Genomic DNA, 20,487 nt, shown 5'->3' on the forward strand with positions numbered 1-20,487 from the left:
CAATGTATTTCTACAGCAACTGATGTAATAAATAATTCATGGAAAACAAAGAGGCTATGACTGTCCCAAATGTAATTTTAATACGATTTTTCAGTATTGAATATGTTTTAAGTTTTAGTTGGTGGTTTAGCAGAGGCCATGTTGTCACTGTTGCCACCTGTGGTCATTTCCTGTAGACTTGTCTGCAAGGGGAGAGGAGGACATAATCCTTGTTATGCAACACAGCCAATTCATACGAGTCCAAAGACATTCACATTATTAGTTAATCATATATTATATCAGATCTATTATATCAGACTGACTTGATGATAGGAGGCTCTGAAAAAAAGGTCTTTGTAATGCCATTGGACACTGGAGTGACAGGTGCACTGTACCCATTTGCACAGGCTGTGTGTGACCCATGGATGCAACTCAACCAAACTCACATCTTTACTGGGTCTATTGGAATTCATATTGCTATGACAGCTCTCCTGTTGTCACACGTTCCATCTGTGCATTACAGGCCCTATAGATGCATGTGTTGCTTTCAAGATACTTATCTTGTTCTTCTTTCAGTCTTTGCTACAATTTTCCAAATTTGACCACAACACTTTCCCTCCTTGACTTCAAGGTGGGACTCTCAGTTGGAGAGGGTCACACATTCATAAATTTAGTAAATGCATTACTGATAAATTTCAACGTGAGGTTACCTACCCGTGAAGACGATGCCACATCCTCTCTTGCCGTGCTGCTTTCGGAGTCCTTTCGCAGTAATTCCAATGACTGTAATCTGCAAGACAGCAATGTCATTAGATTACATGCCTCAGCCCAAATAGAGGTTTTCTGTAGCCTATTTTTAGATTGTTTTGGCACAGTACTCCAGGCATTGGATTTGAAATTAAACAATGAATATGAAGTTAGCTTTGATTTGTGGGTATTTACATACATATTGGATGAACCATAAAGGAACTGAAGCCATTTTCATGCATATGTATATATGCGTATGTGTGTCACACATTGGGGCATACACATTACGTACATAAAACTTGCAGTGCAAAATGCGGCCTGATGAGGGCATGTTGGTGTATATGCAGCCTGCGTGAATTTTTAAATGAAGGTCTTATTTACTAAGGCTACAGCTAATTACATAATCAGTGAATAGGACCGCCTACTAATCACCTTACCGCAAATGAAGCAGAGCTTAAAATGAGCATACAACTCAACCGTTCAGGGCGTTGAATATCTTCTTCAGATGTGGAGAAATTAATGTATCTTCTGGTGCAACGCAAGAGCTTATCCAGCACTATGGTCAGAGCAGGACAAAATGCGAACTGTGACGTTCCAGCTGTGGTAGCACAATTGTCGATTGACATTTGTCCAGATGGGAGATAGTGTAATGATGCTTGAAGGCTTGACTATTGGTGGGATGGAATGAGAATGTTGTGTGGGAGGACCTAGGCCATCTTGTATTTATTGATTTTTTTGTCAGTTTTGGATGGTAACTATTATGCATCCTGCAGTCAGTGACAACTGGTGCTTCATCAAAAAGTCTCAAACCTCACAATGTTGGATACAACATATACCAAATATGACTTTGAAGAAAAAACACACATGAATTTGAACGTGCTCTGTTTCTAATAATGTTCTGTTAACCCCTTAAGTTGTATCGGCCCATATTTGGGCTGGAGTGGGTTTATTTGCATTCATTCTGGTTTTTTTATGGTGGAAATTTCAATCAGTCTGGTCACACGACATACCATTTGAAAGTGTTCAAATTCACAGTTCTATAATGTTTTAGTGACAAAAGTTCCTTATTTTGTAACGCGGGGTGGCAAAACAAGCTTGAGGGTCCTCATCTTCTATGCATTTTGGAAATCCACAGACAACATGAATCACTGTAAAGTCAGTGTTTTTATCACGGCAAGGATCCAGCGAACAAAATCCACAGTCATTTTAATCCAAAAAATGTGCCAACATGAAGCAACAGGTGAAGTCCATTCTGTACTTAGAAATTCTCCTGAGGAATTATTGTTGTCAGCAGGCACTGGGGCTTTGTATATTAGGACATTTACATCAACATAGTTTGGACATGCTTTGCTACCATACTGCTAAAACCTCATGGCAAAAAGATCCCCCCCCCCCCCCTTAGGCCCACATTCAAATCAATCAGTTATCAGCAAGACATCATGTACACTAATCCAACAGTCAGGCTTTGTCTGAATCAGCCTTCTGACTACAGTGTTGTCCCTGGACTTTGATCACTCCACTGTCTGTACTCCAGTGGAGTCCTAAAGATCAGAAGGCTATAAAGACAGCCGAAAAGACAACAGTCTCCCGACCCCCAACCAACACTCATACCCTGGAGGCACGAGAACAAACGGATGGTTAGGATTCCCACAGGCACTACTGGGTCAGAGGAGAACCTGGCTGACCACTACCCACATTATGGACTGAAAGAAAGCATTATATGTATGTGTATGCAAATAACTGGGGATGATTTGATGTGGTGAACTGTGAATAATATCAACTGAAATACAGGAGATATTGTGATACATTGCTTTGGATAAAAGAATCTGCCAAATAAATGTAATGTACACAGGCATGCATGTACTGAGCTGTTTGTATAGGGGGGTTATGATCCCAAGTATGTAAGGAGGAAAAAGTAAAATTATGTAACTGTCTGGGTTATGGAAAGACCACCACCATGGGCCTCCATACAAAAATATCTAAGAGAATGACAGATAAAAGCATAAGATCACATCCATCATACAAGGTACCTATTACTGGCACTAGATTTTAATGTTTCCCCTGTGTCTACAGGAGAGGGGGAATATATTGTGCAGGAGAAGGAGGGGTGCCTTCGTGGGCAGTGTTACAGGCCTATCTCTGGACTCCAGACCCTATTTGGGCATATGAAGGGAATGTGTGTAATGTGGAAGCCTTGCATTTAAGGGAAGTATAATTAGATGGTTTCACTAACCAGACGGAGTGACCGTAGTTTAGACTCCCTGGAATAGATGTTAGTTTTGGTACCTGGACAAACATATTTTTCAAAAAGGCGCTTCTTCATTGCGCAGAAACATTATTTGCAAGATTCCCGGATGAGTGGCACCTTTGCTTGCGTGGATGGAAGGTCTTAATGTCAGAGAACAATTGGACGAATGCCTGGCAGCAGTAGATAGTCTTGCGCTCTGGGGTACAAAGGTTTGCCGCCTATTCATGCCAAACTGTTGTAAACCATTGTAAACAAAAACATACTGTTATAATGAAAACGCATAAATAAAGTTTAAAAAAAAGGTTTTGCTGCCTATTATTTCAGCATACCCAAGTCAATGCACATATACACAAATCAGTGCTCACACAAACACCCATGTTACAGGGTTTGAAGTTAATTGAGTCAGATAAACTAGTTTTCCTCCCTGCAACCAAATATAAATGACCTTGTTTTCCTCCCTGTGGCCATGTCTAAATCCTCAGTGTCCTCAAGGTATGTAATACTGCCTACTAAGAATATTGTTTACTGTTTAGTGTGTATTTTTACTATACAATATAATATCCTCCATACTGTTTTCCAAAGTATCATGGAAGTGTTTTAAGACCTTCCGCCCCTTGCGTGACCATGCTCAAATGTCATCGTTGTTGTTCTTGAAGGAAGATTTAGTTTTTAAAGCAAAGCTGCATGTCATATTTATGGGACCAAAATGGTTGTTTACTTCTTGAAAAGTATGTTCCTGAATATACTCAGAGAAACCCTGGAAATAAGTATATCATCCGTGCTGTTTAAGTGCATTACATTTAGAGAAAATTTTTCATAATTAACATCTTTCTAATCCAGTGTGCTCAACAACTATACTCAATAGTAGACAACTTGTTTGTATGATGAATTCAACATACCTTCTTTGCTGCTTGTCACAGAACAATGCCACAGACTGAGATTCCGTCCTCCAAAAGTTCTGAAACAGAGCAGAACCTGGTTTGAACTGGATACCATGAACGGAGTATTAAAATCATGATCAGACATAAGCCTATAAAACTGGCACATGGGACAAAGGAGTAATCACTTTTCGATCGTTGGTTAGGTGTGCGATAAGCTGCGATTCAAAACAATTCAGCGCATGGATATCCAAGCAGAGAGACCATTTTAAATTGGCTGTGGACGTATGCGGGGAAATCAAAATTTGCTAAAGATTTAATTAGCATTATCGGACAGCATTTCTGACGGTTAGAGACAGACCACAGTTTCCTTCTCAATATCCTTCAGGGAGAGGCAGTCATGCTCCAGGTTGCTCAGCTCATTCACCACTGTGGCCTGGAACCTCTCCAGGTGCAGCAACCTGCAGGTGGATCAAAAAAGTCCTCTGTCACTTTTCTCCACTACGGCGCAGGACTGGAAATATCACTGCGACCAAACGCAGTTTGAGCCATTAAAAGGGTTTCATGAGATGCATGTAAAAGCGCTGAGTGCAATCTGCCTGCTGAAGATTTTAGTGGAATAACTCAACATAGCTGTACAATCAGTTATTTCATTGCATGGCTTTTCAATTAGTTTCTCTTTCACTTCATCTCAGTATGTTACCAAGCACATTTCACACCCCGACTTACTGATGTTTTTGTTCACTAGTCTAAAGGAGCACAATGAGGTCATACACTGTATCACCTTCTCTGAAGATTGATGTACATATTTTGTACGTGCTTCTGTTGATGTATTTTACCTGTGTCTGTGCACGGTGCCCAGTAATGAAGTCACATGATTCTGACAGTCGGTCAGGGACTTCAGAGATCGAGATTCTATTTTCTTATATCTGGACTGAAAGAGATGTGCAATCATAAACGAGGGAGAACAGTTTCAAATTAAACATGCTAATTGGGTTTTTCTTAAACTCATTTTTAGTGTCTAAAACTGCAAAGCCAATGTTTCACCTTAGTGCAGGTAATTTAAAAGTTTGGAGGTTGGAATTGTTTTCCCTCACACGATATCTATTATGATGTGTCTTTGTGATGTGAGAGGGGGGAGATTACCGAGAAGTGCTCTCTCAGTTGATTTTTAAAGGTCTGAAAAGCAGAGATCACAGCAGAACCCATCTCTGTCTCTGATTCAGTGTCTTCAGACAACATTGTGGTTGCCTTATCTGAGGAAAATGGAGAAGGACAATTTTTAGAGCAGATAAATGTTTTCACCAAGAAATGGATAGTAAACAGACAGAACTAAGTGAGAGCAGAACTAAGATGCACGACAGTGTACTGCAGGACTTTGCTTTGTGGATTTTCCTGGTAACCATGGCATGGAGGGAAACTGGGTCAAGTGGCAGGGGGCAGGCAAGGCAAATCACGCCACTGAACAGGCGAGCTTTTTTGTGGCAGGCAGCCATAGTTCCACGTGGAACTAAAGAAAAGCTTTGCACAAGTGAAGGCGGCTGCACAATACAGTTTCTAAGAGCCTGTAAATCCTAAAAATTATTTCTAATATAAAATTAAGAGGTCACGCACAAACAATTCAGAGTGAAGCTTATATCGTTCGAGACTTAAAAGAATAAGGATATATACATGTGTATGTTGCTGAAGACCTGCTAGCACAAACAACTGAATTTTGGGTTCTCCTTTGAGGCAAAACAAGAAATTCCAAAAGCTAAAAAAAATTGTTTGAATGCAGCCTTTCTTTCCTTCAGTGCTGTACTTTTAAATGAAAGAAAACAATTCAGTTGGTCAGCTTCTGCCAAAATCCCACACAAAGCCGAGCATGTCTGGAATATTTCCTAATGAATAAGCTTTCAGCTTCAAAAGTACTCTAATTTGTGTTAATTAATGAAAAGACTACATTTGCTGACAATGCAGGCTACCATGAAAGCATATTTGCCAACTGATAAATAGAAAAGGTTTCAATATTACTAATGATGGACTTGACATGTCCAAATTAAATGTTATCACACCGTAAAATTCTTAGAATTTGATATGTTGAACTGAAATGGCCATGAGCAAAGTCTGTATGATATCATAAACAAAAAAAACAACCCACAAACACTATCCAGGGTCTGGCAGTGATAATTGTTACAACAAGTTTTATGGCTATTCAGCAGTACTAAATTGCTTAGGGGACTTCCCTAAGCACAATCAAATGAGAGGCACAGTAAGATCTGTGCAAGAGAACCAGTGGTTGTCTTTGGTGGGCTGGAAGGGAAGAGTCTTCTGGGTTTAAGTCCAAGGTCGGGCTGGCCCTCCTGCAGCAGCGCCTGCTGTTTTTTTGGTACCTGGCCAACGACTGGTACTGAGCAAAAATAAAAAAGAAAAGGTCACAGTACAAAACCCCAAGCCTAATTTAACATCGTCATCACCACTTTAAGCACAGACTCCTGGGAAATACCTGTGAATTCAGTTTTCCTTTTTCTTGCAAGGGGAGATGCTGTCACATTGGCAGAGTTTGGATCCTAAGATGCATTTGGGGGGGGGGGGGGACACAATCACAACAATTAGTAAACAAACCAAAAATTCTGTATTGAAAATTATGCAGGTGCTGTATTTGGAATACACAGTGCGATTTGTAAGTATTTGAACAGTGACACAATTTGTTGTTTTGGGACTGTACTCCAGCACATTGGATCAGAAATGAAACGGTGCATATGAGGTTAAAGGGCATACTGTCAAATCTATTTCGAGTGTATTTTCATTGAGATGAACTTGGCAGGAGTTACAGCCCTTTTTTATCCGCAGCTCCCCCATTGTAGGTCAACAAAAGTAATTGGATGCCTGGCTGCTCAGCTGTTTATTGGCCAGCTGTGTCATTGCATCATTTGTTCATGCACAAGAAAGCTAACAAAATGCTGATTCCAGGTGTGGAATTTGTATTTGGAGGCTGTTTTCTCCTGACATGAGGTCCAAACAAGTATCAATGCCGGTGAACCAGGCCATCATGTAGGCACAAAAATAAGAATAAATTAATCAAAGACGGTCAAAACATTGGGTGTGTCAAAATCAACTGCTGGATCAATTGCTAGGAAGAAGAAATGCACTGCAGAGCTCAGCAATAGCAAACTACTTGATATACTACAGAAGACCACTGGAGTGGATGACCAAAGAATACGAAGAAAAAAGCCCGAGTTCGAGTTTGCTGAACATTAATAAACTGTAGAGTCCTGGATTCTCAGCACCCTCCTCATCTGTGAAACATGGTGGAGGTAGTGTTATGGCTTCGGAGTGTATGGCTGCCACTGGAACTGGCTCACTTGTCTTCACTGATGCTATGACTGTTGATGGCAACAGCAGGATGAATTTTGAAGTGAACAGAAGCATCTTATCTGCCCAGATCCATCCATATTCCTGAAAACTCAACGGACGTCACCTTGCAGTAATAAAATGACCCTGAATAAACTGCTAAAGCAACCAAGGAGATTTCCAGGGACAAAAAGTAGAATGTGCTTGACTGGCCAAGTTCAGCACCGGACCTGAATCCAATTGAACATGCGATTCACTTGCTGAAGGCAAGACTGACGGCAAAAATTCCTAGAAATAAACAGGAACTGAATATGGTTTCAGTACAAGCCTGCCAGAGCATTACCATAAATGATATTCAACATCTGGTGATGTCTATAAATCCTGGACTTAAGGAAGCCATCGGATGCAAATGATTTGCAACCAAGTACTGAATGAGATTGTTAATTTGTCCAATTAATTGTGGTCCCCATAAAACAGGGAAACTATCTATAAAAAGGCCTGCAATTCTTACACTGTTCATTCAAGTGTAAGAATTGCATGCAAATACCCCAAAATTAAAACTACAGTAACAGTCTGCCCTTTAACCTCATAATCATATAACCTCATATTCATTCATAATTTAAAATCCAACAGGCTGGAATACAGACCCAAAACAGCAAAAAAAAAACAAAAAAAAAAAAACGTGTCACTGTCCAAATACCTAGACTGCACACCATATATGGATAAACAAATATGAAACATGATAAGGAATCATTGACAGTTTTAAGGTTGCAGTAGTGCAGTTAGTAGGGTTATGACTGAGAAAAAAGTGAATCCTTCCTTCTTTGCATTTTGGTTTAGTGTGAAGTGTGAAGTTAATTTTTGCAGTTTCTCTTGCATATTTCATTATTATCTCAAGCTAAAAGACATAAAATGTTGCATCATCTACAAATAAAGAACACCGTAGGCACCTTTGCACTAGTTTTATCTTTGCCAACTGTCGAAATGCCAGAATTGTCCAGCTCAGTCTCTTCTGGAAAGCCTGTAAAAAGGTAAAAGTTCCACAAATGTGCACTTAAAAGGATAGATAGACTTACATGACAACTGAGATGCATTTACTCTAATAAATGTACAACCAAAATACAAATTTGTAATGATTTCCTCAATTTCTTAATGACTTCATGGTTATTGCTTTTTCATTATTGTTTATTTATTTTTAAATCACTTGCCTGAGTCCAGGCCTGGAAAGGTTGGTATAGTTGAAATGTCCAAACTTTGGTCTTTGGATGCTGAGGAAGGCTTTTTCTTAATGCTTTCACCTTGCTCTTCCCTTTCCAGTGACTTTGGAATTGGTGTTGAGTGCTGACAAAAGTTAGGAGACATGAGAAAATGATTGGCAGGTTTCTACTCAAACACAATTTGGAAAGTAATGTTGAATATTGTGTCTCATAATGACAATCTACCACAATCACTGACTGGGGAATTTTGCAGTACTAATAAGGAAGATACAGTAATTGAGATGAACCTTTCATTTATTTTTAAGTTGTCATAGAAACCAGTTCAATGGGGCAGAGGAGTACGGTCAATTATTATGCAGAGAAATCTGTTACCTTGACAACGTCTGGCTCATCAGCACTACTGGCAGAGGACAGAGGGAGGACTTGGAGGCAGGAGAGAAAGGACAGAACTTAGAAACCAGGGTTTTCCTAGCTCTGAAATCTACAATAAGATGGTGCTTCTTCAGGCAAAGTATCTGCCTCTCTGAACACGTCTGTCGGTCTTACTCTTGAGCCTGGATTTGGTTTTAGGCTTCTTTCTGGTGTAATCGAACTTGTCCGATTCCCTCCGCAGAGCACCGCGTTCAGCCTGGGAAACAGTGACGACACTCTCAGAAACTGCCGTAGGGCGCTAGATCTACAATTCAGTTCCACCATTTTGAAATAAGGATTCAACATCAACAGAATGACAATCAAGACAATCAATCTGTCAATGTGAGAATGGATTGACCAAGGAAAAATATGACTTTGTTCTCATGATTTAAACTGAATGCTGAATTTGTTTCCAGCTGTAGAGCACCACGGTATAATACCCATGTCCTAAATGATTGTGCCACAGAAAAAAATGAAGGAAATATCAAGACAAAATGTCCGTCAACCTTCTGGGATTCCTTCTGTTTCTCTCCAGTGGCTGAGGTAGATTTTGTAGACCTGCAAAAAAATTATACAATATTCTGGATCAGTTTGCCTCAATCTACAATGCCTGTCTAAGCATACACGCTAGTGTATACCATTTAAACACTTGGAGGAATAAACACAGTTACTCTGTGAAAGACACATACTAAAACCATGCAACAGCAGGCACTCCTGGATTTGGAAATGTATAATTCCAAAAATATTAAATTGACTGCCAGTTTCAGAGCAATTAATATGACCGTAGGTCTCACCATGAAAAATAATAATAAAACACAATGACAATACTACTACCAATCGTAGTGGTGTTGGCATTGTGTTTTACTATTTGTCATTGTGCAATCTACTGTCAAATTAACTGCTCTTAAACTGGCATTTAGTCACCATTCAAATGTATTACAGTTGCAAAACATTATTATTATTTGTATTATTATCATCATCATTATTATAATTATTACACTGTTGTCTTGCAATACACTTCTATTGTATTGTATCATAAATAGGCTACAAAACTACAATCATTTTATCAAGGCAAAGAGCACTCGGTGCAAGATCAGCAACGTTACCCGTTTGCGGACACAGACTGGCTGAACAGCCTCGCTTTGGCCCTCGCCACCTGACAACACACACAGGAGCAGCAACTCAATGCAGGGATGAGGAATTGTCAACATCTAATTTGTTAGCAACAGCTATTATCAACTTCACCATGCCAAACAGGACAGGAAAATATGCCCATTTCACAGCATGTGTCTATTCAAATTCTGAGAGCAGTACATAAAGAGATTTGTGCAAAGTGACTGCTGCTTTATTCGTTAAAAGATATTTGATATGTTCTGACTCAAAAACATTCAGCTTTGAGTGCTGAAGCAGAAATTTTTTTTGGACAAAGTCAGCACACGCAAAAAGGCGTATTATTCGTAAAAGGCACACTCATCTTGCTGCTACAGGGACACATTTCAGTCAATTCAGTCTTCAACATGTTTGTAATCACAGGTGTAATGCATATTTTCCTTCCAGAAATCCTTTCTGGAGATTTTCCTTTCCGTAACTGTGTGCATTGCAATGCTGTGATTAGACGTGATTTTAAAAAAAATATCATACCCATAAAGAGAAAAAGTTTACCATCTGAGAGAACTACTAGTGCTGAAAAATGTGTTGCTTATATATTTAAATGTCTCTGCGGTTGAGTTATGCCGGTAATACTATGCGACTTGAAGACCAGAATCTGGTGAACGTATGTAAGCGATCAGAAATTATGACCCTAACAATTGTTGGTTACGTTCCTCTTCGGTGCTATGGGACATGATGACATGGGTTTTCTCTGGCTCATGGCTACTGGAGTGGTTGAAGACCTTATTTCCATGTGAATCCAAAGGAATACATATCTTCAGGAGCCCCCATCATCAAGATGTAATGATGTAAGGATTTTTGTAAGTTTGACTTTTTAAAATCAAGGACACACCCAGTCTTTAACAGCCTAGGCCAGGGGTTCATGAGCTCGGTCCAGGGTTCTAACCACTACATTGTATTGAACGGTTAATTGTTCTTTCTTTGCGGCCTTTGGAAAGATGTTGTAAAAAAAATGAACAATCATTGACTGACCGATGAAATTAGTGGGGTCCTCATTGCTGAAAAAGGGTGGAGGTCTGGTCTTTATGGCTTTAAAGTATAACGTGAGAAACAAAGTACTGAAATTTTTTGTGAATGCAGGCTTTTCTTTACAGTTCTGTTTTATTTGTGTACCTACATGAAACACTGACCTGGTACTTCCTCAAAGCTGCCATGAACGACATACTCTGTCTCTTCCTGACATGTGACAAGCCTTTAGACACGGATTCAGATATTGCAGTGTCAACCTGAAGCAGCCACATATTAATAAAATAGGGTGATGGAAGGAGAACATTTAAAACTCTGAGGAAAAAACTAAATGGTTTTCAACAAGCAGAAGCTTTGTCATTTCTCAGATCACTGCTGTTTTAGTAATCTACATCTGATATGACTGAAATGTTTTTCTAATAGAGAAGCAAAATTCAAATGAATCTCACCAGCAAAGTTTATGAAAATTCAGGAAACTGCTGTCTAGTTATATATGACTTTACACCGCTGTAAATCAGTCACACAGAAAACGTTTAATGACATTATAATATGAAATGTCATATAGCATCACCCTTGCAATACTCCAAAAAATTATAAAATAGATGCAAACCTCTGTGTCAGAGTGATCTTCCATCTGAAAGGTGTCTGCTGTATCGCTAAAGAACCCCAGAAAAAAGGAAATCAAATCAAATGCAAGACACAACTACATTCTATAGCGACGTAAAGCAAAACACTCACAGCAATGATGTAGCCTCAGGTTTATCCTTCTGTCCACCAGGCGCTATCTATAAAAGTTAAACAGAGAGTTGTGTTCCAGCATCTGTCAAACTGAAACAGTTATTCCAGCTTGACTAGAATGTGCGATGACTAAATTTAAAGTTTACATTTTAGGCCCATATGTACATTAGGACAGTAGGAACTAGATTACAAACTTTGGAGTGCTGTACTTACATCAGCTTGTACTGTGGTTACTGATGTCGAAGGACTGGTAGAAACAAAATGGTAATATCTATAATTACACATTTAAACGTATTTGAAATCAAATTGCTCATAAAAAATATTATTCCTATAATACAGAGAAATATTAGTGTTCTTACCATGGTAATGCTTCCTGGACATTCTGGAATTCTGAAATAGGAAAATAAAAGTGACGTTTTTATATACTTGGCTCACATACAACATTGAATATGTACCACAACAATGAATAACTTAAAAACATATCTTCTGGTGGTGCTTCGCTGACGCTCAATGCAGGCTGTTCTTCAGACTGCATCCTTTGCTGGAACACAAGACCAACAGTAAGTACTCACAATACAAAATATAGACATACCTTCATGCTATAACAATCTGTGTTAACTCTAGGGTCCATTTTCTGTGTTACTATACTGAATATCACATGATTTATGTTCATTACATTACCCATTGTTTTTGTTCTCCATACACCCTCTTGACAGCACGTACAATGTCATACTGAGCATCAAAAATGATCTGAATTGTTTTCCCTTTTGTCTTGCAGTGAGAGATAGGAATGGCCATTTGGACAGTCAATATTTTCTGGTCATCACAATCTGAGGGCAAACAGAAAAAGTGCAGAAACAGTAAAACTAAAATATATAAAATAATTCATGTAATAGCAAAAAGAAAAAGAAATGAGGTGACAAATGTGGCTTTAAGCCTTTCAAATGCTTTAGCATTTAGACTCATTAATGTCCTTCGAGTGAAAAAGCACTCAGCAGAACTAAAAACAATAAACATCATTGTTAAAGTCACATGGAAAGGCCCCTTTCATTTAATCTGCAATGTTATCAATCGGATGTCAGGGTTAGATTCATAGGGTTACATTTTTGAATGGGTGAAGTAGCTCAGAACTGCACTTTCATAAATGGGCACACTGACTGTGAAAGCTTTTGTCTTGCGGTTAATTATCAATTCATAACATGCTTCAGACTCAGCTCTAACCAAATTCCAGTGAATTTATTATTTGATACCTATATCAACCAGTACTGACTTTACCCTACTGTGCGCATAAGAAACTTTTTCAGTTGCTCCATGCTTACCTAGCACATTATATCCACTGACACCGGCTTTTGGTAGATTAATAGATTCCCACAATGTAGCCTACAATCAGAAAGAAGGAGAAAGAAGAGTTTGCAAGACCCTACATACAGACCTTCGACTAAGAGAATATGTCTGCATGCAAACAGTATCAGAGAATATCAGTCACTGCTTTTACTTTTCGAAACACACACACACACACACACACACAACTGAACAAACATGCAGGTACCTCCTACCTCAGGGTCATTCACAAAGAAACTGATGCAGGAAGTGCCAAGGTTGAAATCGATCCAGAACTTGTCAAGATTCTTGTCGTCTGGCATGAATAACTTGAACAAACACAAAACATTTAACTACAGAGTGTTACATTGTGCCATAATTTAATTTTCTGATGCAAAAATACATGTTTGACCACAATTAATCAGCAATACAACAGGTTAGGCTTTTTTCCCCAAAAGAAGCTGTTCAAAAGATATTGCAGAATTGCTCAAAATGTATTGCAAATTTTCATTACCTCTGTCAAGTCCAGAAAAGCTTTCACACAGGAAAATGTGAACACTCTGGAATATAACACAGCATTTTTGGTTTGAAAACTGTAAAATGGCAAGTTATACATTTATTTCAGTATAGCACTCATAACAATTTAACAGTAAAAATATGCTAATGTGCAATCTTTCATGGCAGAGCCATAAACATCCCAATATGAGGTTAACATTTTAAATTACTTGTTTCAATTTCAGCTTTCTTTCCCCCAGAAGAGTTGTAATGGTATGCTGCTAGCACAAGCTGACATTGAAACATTCACAAAGTTTGCCTTTTATTTTATTTTTTACATTTTTTTTTTTTACAAAATTCATTCAAGTGTTTTTTTTTTTTTAATTTAGAGTTGAGCTTCTCTGCCTCAACATAAATGCCTCACAAAAACCCTTTAATCAATATTTCTGGGGTGGAACCTCGTAATTTCACTAAGTCTTGACTCTAAATGGCAGAACGTCATTATGTCATGTGTACAGGGACGTGCAGAGGAGGGTGGCTACTGTGGCTGCAACCGCTGCCCCTTTGCCCTCCTCTGCCCCTCTTGACCAAATAAATAAATATTAGAGTGAGTTTTCATACAATGCTATAGTGTACCGACGTCAGGGGAGGCTTTTTCTTGGCTTGAGCCCCTGCCCCTCAAAATGTCTGTGCGTGCCCCTGCATGTGTACATAAAACATGGTACTCCTACATATTGGGCCAGTCAGTTACTGTATATCAGAATCTAAAATTGTCCAAATGAAACCGAGGTGGCAGTGAGTTGAAACGCACCTTCTTTCATCTCCAAAAGAGTTATTCACTTCATTCAAGAACTTTCGACAATCCTTTGTAGAAGAGACAGCAAGACAACTTAGTTTTAGAAATATTTAGCAGCCTGTGTCACGTGTAATGCCAACTACAATTAATTGAATGGTGATATGCAGTAAGCAAAACTCACCGTCTCAAATTCTCTGTCATTTATTGCCTTAAAGGAGTCACCAAATGCGGGGTTGGAAAACCACTTGTACACCAGCTCTTCTCTGCATTTCTTTACGGTCATGCGGCACAGGGCTTCTGAGACAGCCACCTGCATTTCATAGTCTGAATGGAGCAGACATTCGTAATCATCTTAAACTCTGTCCCAACGCAAACCAAAGCCACTACGGATATAATGTTGAGTTGTTTACACGGCACAATACTGCTCATGAAATAAGCAACATACTATATTTAAAATTCACGTACAAAACCAACGCATATTCAAAAATCACAAAATCCATGAACAGAACTTACCACCCACATTCAGAACCACTTGAGCAAACTCCTGGCTGAAAAGGGGAAGAATTCAAACGTGCATAAATTCTATTCTCCCATTGCATAAAATTATTTTTCCACTAGAGGGCAATAACATCTCACAGTTGTGCTACCACTCTTCTCTCACTACTGTTTTCCCCACAGTGTTCCAGCTCATATTACATTCATGCAAGTGCTTGATTAATTTTATTGTTGGCATGCATTCCCCAAAGCTCCCCAAACACCTACAGAAGTAAGCAGTGATCTTCAGACAGACTGAACTTCTTTCTCTCCTCTTTGGTGGCCCTGTCAAGGATTGAGTTAATTGTTCTGATAGCCTGAAATAAATAGAATGGGGGAAAAAAATACTGGTGATAGTTGTATCATGAGCGACTGTAACATGGGTGTCCTGTTACAGACCTAAGAAATAATTCTCTGCTTTATATAAAAAACACTCATACTTACTTGATTTAATTACTTTGTTTCAACACACAGTATCATCCAAATAAAAAATATTTCAAATTATTTCTATATAGTACTATTTATAGTAATAATTGATATTCATAAACTTACAACAGGAAAAAAGTTTTATGTTCAGTTAACAAAATCATATGGCATAAATCAAAATTGAACACTCTGCTTGATTACTATATTTAATCTAATAATGTACCTCCAATCGCAGGTTAAATGAAATGCTGCTGTCAATCACTAGCATTCCAAACCGCAGCACAAACAAGTCCTGGATCTGCCCTTTCCCTGGAACCAAGCCCCACAAAACAGATGCACTGAAGATGCAACTTGTGACATACAGGACAGAAGTGAAACAAGTGAAATAGAATGAAAGAGAGAACCTTCCAAGCTGATCCGACAGATGCTCTATAAAAAGAGAAACAGAATTACGTTTACCAGACTCAATTGATACCACAAGCATTGGAATTCCAGTGGGAGTCCACATTACAGCACTTACCATGGAAGCATCATAAAACTCTTCGATTAGATTTGGCAGGCCTTTAGCCAACTTCATTTCCTCTATCTTAATAAACCCAAAGGCTCTTTCAAACCAGGCCAACATGTAAAGCAAATAATAAAAAAAACAAAATTACATTAGCAGAATTTACCAGATTTTCTCATCCAAAGCTACTTATACAGACTACATTATTTACATACAATACATTTGTGCAACTGAATACTTAGTGAAGAAATTTATAGAAAGTACCTTGTAAAATATTAGTGCCCTTCCTAGATATCAAACTTACAACCTTGTAGCTGCAAGGCCGCTCCCCCCAAGTCATGTTACTGAATAACAGAACTCAGAAATCATTTTAGTTTTGGACTTCTATGCTCATTCCTATTATAAAATTAGTAAATATTATACCCTTCTTGAAAGAGGTCTTTCCCATTGTTGAGGCACAGTATTATTTCAGCCATTTCTTCTTTATAAACACAAACATGTGCTTGGCTCATAAGCATCCCATTTAAAGATATTTTCATGTTATTTTCAAATATCATCACCAGTTATGGATTTTTTAAAATTGTTTCAGTAATGCTTCCTGACTTCTTGGAAAACTCCTTGTATGATATCCTGATCAGCCTTTGCAAAATAATTTTACCATCAAGCTTTACACCATATTGCTCCAAACATTTCATTATTATTTTTTTAACAATAAACGTTCAATGATTCAGGCCTGATAAAATTAAAATATTTGTGGCAGTGATGGAGTTACACATATTCTGGACACTTATCTTCACAACAAGACCTTGCTGAACAAATGAGTGGACGGTCTGCTCATCACTTTCGCACAAACTTTCCAGGGCTCTCAAAACCATTGAGATGTTTTTGAAATCATTTCTGTCCAGCTCCTATGAACAAGAGATAATTCGCTAAAGCATTTTATACGTTTATATTAGTACATCACTGAAACGCTTTGAACTTTTACAATTATAAGCTGATGAACACACAGCACGAAACAATCACCGTTAGTGCGTAAAAATTTACACCAACACGACTCCAGCAAAAATAGCGGGAGTCAAATTACAGTTATCTCCCTACCTTATTACAAACTTTGTCCAGTTTGTTGACCACGGACTTAAATAACTTTTCGTCACAAAGCGCGCCAACAATCGCCTGAACATCGGTGTTGGCAAATGCTTCCCCCAAAGTGGTTTCCAGCTGAAATAATGTCAACCTTTACAACATACGGCAATGAACATGCTGCATAAATTAGCACTATAACAACTATTTGGACAATTTTGATCACGATTCTATTAAATTCAGCGATATACATGATAAGATAGTAATAACTGTAATGGTAAATGGACTGCGTTTATATAACGCATTTTCCAGCAACTACTGCACAAAGCACTTTACAGTGAATGCCATTCACCCATTCACACACACACCAACAGCGAAAGGCAGCCATGCAAGGCGCAATCCAATAAGATCAGGAACGCGTTAACTACAGCTGAGACAGTAGAATTTTAACCACCGGTGTCAATATGACTGGAATGTGTCTGATTCCATTCTCCAAGTTTACACTGCAGGATATGTATTACAAATCACTAACATATTCTGTCCAGAATGCACGTGCTACTTGTGTAAAATAGCCTATAATTCAGAAATAAACGAACTGGAACTTACATTCATAACGTGTTCCCCTGTCTACATTACAAGACGTTTGGAAATGTCGCAGGTTAGAATAATTAATTCACAGGTGATTCCAATGAGCACTACGCCCAGATAGAAGCCAATAAAACAGAAGGACCAGAGCGCTCGTAAAAACATAAAAACGCGAAGTGACACACGGTAGCTTCATAATACTTGTTATTGATACCATGTCATCAGCTCTTAACTTCTATGAAGTCTTATTCAGGATAAGACATTAATAGCCTTTATTTTTACATTTAGTTTCAGCCACACAGGTGTATACCGTTAGCAAAAATTACGTAACAGCTACTCATTTACGGCTCCTGTTTGAACTATTGACCTTAGGGAAAGTGTGTAGGCTACGGTGTCAACGTGTCACCTTAGTGCTTCGATATGGCAAGTGGGAGACTTGCACTCACATTGTTCACTTTGGAAGCCATATCACTCTTAGTGCATAATAGCCTAATAATAATCATCATCATCATCATCATCATCATCATCGTCTTCATCATTATAAGCATAATCCTTCTTCTTCTTCTTCTTATTATTATTATTATATGCTATTTGCGGAGAATTGAAATTTACTAGGCAATCTCACACCAATTAGGGGAGAGTCGCCATAAATGTAACTGTTTTTGGATTTTGCTCATTTAGTCAGAAAATATATAGCCTACACATGTCGAGTGTTAATTTCAACTTTAATGGTGTTACTTCAATTCTTAACAGATAACATTTGGTCCCATATTCACGAGTGGGACCAAATGTTATCTGTCAAGAGTTGAATTAACACTGGGCATTTTACTGTGTAGCACTATGGAATTGTACTTCAGATAGCTTTGACATGTCAGTAGTCATTTGCCGTTTCAATTACATTGATAACTTAATCGAGTAGGAAACAATTAAAACCAAAATACAAGCAGTCCAATGTTACATTCACACCACCTAGTCGGTATGATTGTAACAAAAGTGGTGATTTTCAACACCATCTAGTGTATCTTTGATTTATTATAAATAAAAATAACACCTTATACCCAACAATTACTTTCGGGACCGATTTTTACATAGCTCGCTCAAAAACTGTTTTTTGGAAATATTTAAAGCAAAGGTTATCACATTGCTCACCTTTGGGAGGTGGTAGAGAACTGAAATGCACATGTACAAACCTGAATTGACTACGGTAGCCGCATTGCACTTTAAGTTGTTGACCGTGTTACATTTACCGAGCGTTTACATTTATGGCGACTCTCCCCTAACATAGCCAATGTCAAATAAATGCTCATGATATACAACGAATATTTTTAATCCTTTATGAGACTGCAAATACGATAAATTATTTTTGCATGGCCATTGTTTGCATCTGGTATGGTCAGCATTACTAGACACATACCAGACAAAATGGCATGTATTCAATCTAGGCTGTACCCTTGACTTAAAAATAAACGCAACCGCTGGGCTGCACTTTGCCTTCACTATCTCATATAGGACATATTAGTTTTTGTAATTACGAAACTGTTTGTGAAGGAAAAATAATTATCTTAATTGCTTCCGTTAGGATCTAAAAGCCGAAATATGAATCTATTGTAGTTCATATAATCACCGTGGTTATTTCATTCGAGGTAGTTATCACCTAGACATATAAAGGAAAACGAGAGCGAGAAATCCACCTGCAAGGCTTAAAACAGGTACTTCATGTATAGTTTGAGATGATTACTCTGCAGGGAGTATTATGCTTAACTCGCGGCTATATAATTTCAGAATGTATTTGCCTACTTTTCTTCGTCACGCAACATCATAAATCATTTGGTAACATTGGGGACAATTATTGTTCAAAAAGGTAATACCTGTTTGCAATTATTACGCTATTAATACAAGAAACCGCTTTTTGTTAGGAATAATCCGGTTTCCATGTTACAATAGAGGATTATAAGAACAATTGGCCTATTTTCACAAAACCATTTTAGATCCGAAGCTTGGGGATAATAAAGGCAATAGTTTGCATCACAGTTCAAAATAATAGCCAGGCACGCTTGGCTGTTTGCTTTTTAAACACTGATACAATCGCACCATTTCTATGGATTGTCATGGGTTAAAACACTGACTTATCACGTAGATGCAGCAATCAAAACAGTATAAATAAATGTACATCTACATGTGTATCCTGCCACAATTGAAGTGTTTCCTATTTTAAGCATAGGTGCTCCACAACAAATTTAAATAACTTGTCTCGCAATAAGGGGTTTACGTGGCTTAATTGTACAAGTAATTCTAACATCACATCGACTATCATTATATTAATTAAATTTTGGAATAAAAGGAAACGTTATTTAATTTTTACAATAGGTGAAAGTTAAGTCCTCATAGATTTAATTGAATTAAACTGCCAAAAGGTATTTAAACATTGGTCTACACTTCAATCCACCGCCTACACAATTGCCATCATAAAGAAAATAACTCAAACAGAAAAGTCTTGTGGACGTTTCGTAAGAAACAATTTGGTCCGGACACCACAACATCAATATTCAGTACAAAATGCAGTAAAATGTTCAGTACATTAAGTACATTTTACTACAGTGAGAATATATCTGACCCCCCTGGACTATCCCTTCTGGCTATACACAAGAGTCGCGTATATATATATATATATATGAATGTTATTCAAACTAAATGCTCATGTTAGTCACACAAACTGAAACAGTGAACAAAACAGGTTATTATAGAAATATTTGAACCCCATGATACTGATAACTGATACAGTGTGCTCATTCCGGTTAAATAACCAGCAAATAACATACAGCAGTGTTTCATTCGCTTCAGTATCAATAGCGTGCATTGGCTATCGTGAATTATGGGTAAACATGATTGCTCGATGTGCATAGAAAAGGTCACCTTGAAAGCATGACCGAAACACAGCTCTTCTTTAAAGTGTTAAGTGCTTTGCAGTCCATAAGAACTTTAGGCCTACTTTAAATTAGAATTTTTCCTTTTTTAAGACGTTTTTGATACGCAGCTTTAGCTTTATTTTAAAGGCAAAG

General features: G+C 38.1%; 1 protein-coding gene across 3 annotated transcripts; it reads right to left on the reverse strand.

Annotated features, from left to right (window-relative positions):
* Nucleotides 1–57: 57 nt before the first annotated feature.
* sycp2l (synaptonemal complex protein 2-like) lies at nt 58–17,715 on the reverse strand. 3 transcript variants are annotated; one of them, XM_064331187.1, is made up of 33 exons: nt 17,450–17,715; nt 16,862–16,997; nt 16,553–16,671; nt 15,779–15,881; nt 15,663–15,687; nt 15,482–15,567; nt 15,061–15,149; nt 14,812–14,846; nt 14,480–14,622; nt 14,314–14,366; nt 13,522–13,567; nt 13,244–13,336; nt 13,007–13,067; nt 12,369–12,517; nt 12,170–12,228; nt 12,047–12,076; nt 11,901–11,934; nt 11,688–11,734; nt 11,560–11,605; nt 9,920–9,969; nt 9,320–9,371; nt 8,949–9,030; nt 8,775–8,824; nt 8,394–8,526; nt 8,136–8,206; nt 6,338–6,401; nt 6,125–6,241; nt 4,999–5,108; nt 4,692–4,786; nt 4,214–4,313; nt 3,874–3,932; nt 694–769; nt 58–182 (listed from the first exon to the last, which is right to left on the reverse strand). In XM_064331187.1, coding segments are annotated over exons 1-33 (2,490 nt in total). In that variant the 5' UTR covers nt 17,452–17,715; the 3' UTR covers nt 58–107. The 3 variants fall into 3 exon arrangements, with proteins under 3 accessions (XP_064187257.1, XP_064187258.1, XP_064187259.1); XM_064331188.1 differs by having other exon boundaries at nt 16,862–16,981; nt 17,450–17,714; XM_064331189.1 differs by lacking the exon at nt 17,450–17,715 and adding an exon at nt 17,298–17,436 and having other exon boundaries at nt 16,862–16,981.
* Nucleotides 17,716–20,487: the final 2,772 nt, after the last annotated feature.

The sequence above is a fragment of the Anguilla rostrata genome, chromosome 4 (assembly GCF_018555375.3).
Source record: "Anguilla rostrata isolate EN2019 chromosome 4, ASM1855537v3, whole genome shotgun sequence".
In the NCBI taxonomy this organism is placed as follows: domain Eukaryota; kingdom Metazoa; phylum Chordata; class Actinopteri; order Anguilliformes; family Anguillidae; genus Anguilla; species Anguilla rostrata.

Excerpts from the sequence above, each read along its gene's own strand:
- sycp2l (XM_064331187.1), bottom strand. Across the intron at positions 13,337-13,521 it reads CTTTTCTGGACTTGACAGAG|TTATTCATGCCAGACGACAA; the intron begins GTAATGAAAATT and ends TGTTTGTTCAAG. Across the intron at positions 9,970-11,559 it reads AAGATCACTCTGACACAGAG|GTGGCGAGGGCCAAAGCGAG; the intron begins GTTTGCATCTAT and ends GTGTGTTGTCAG.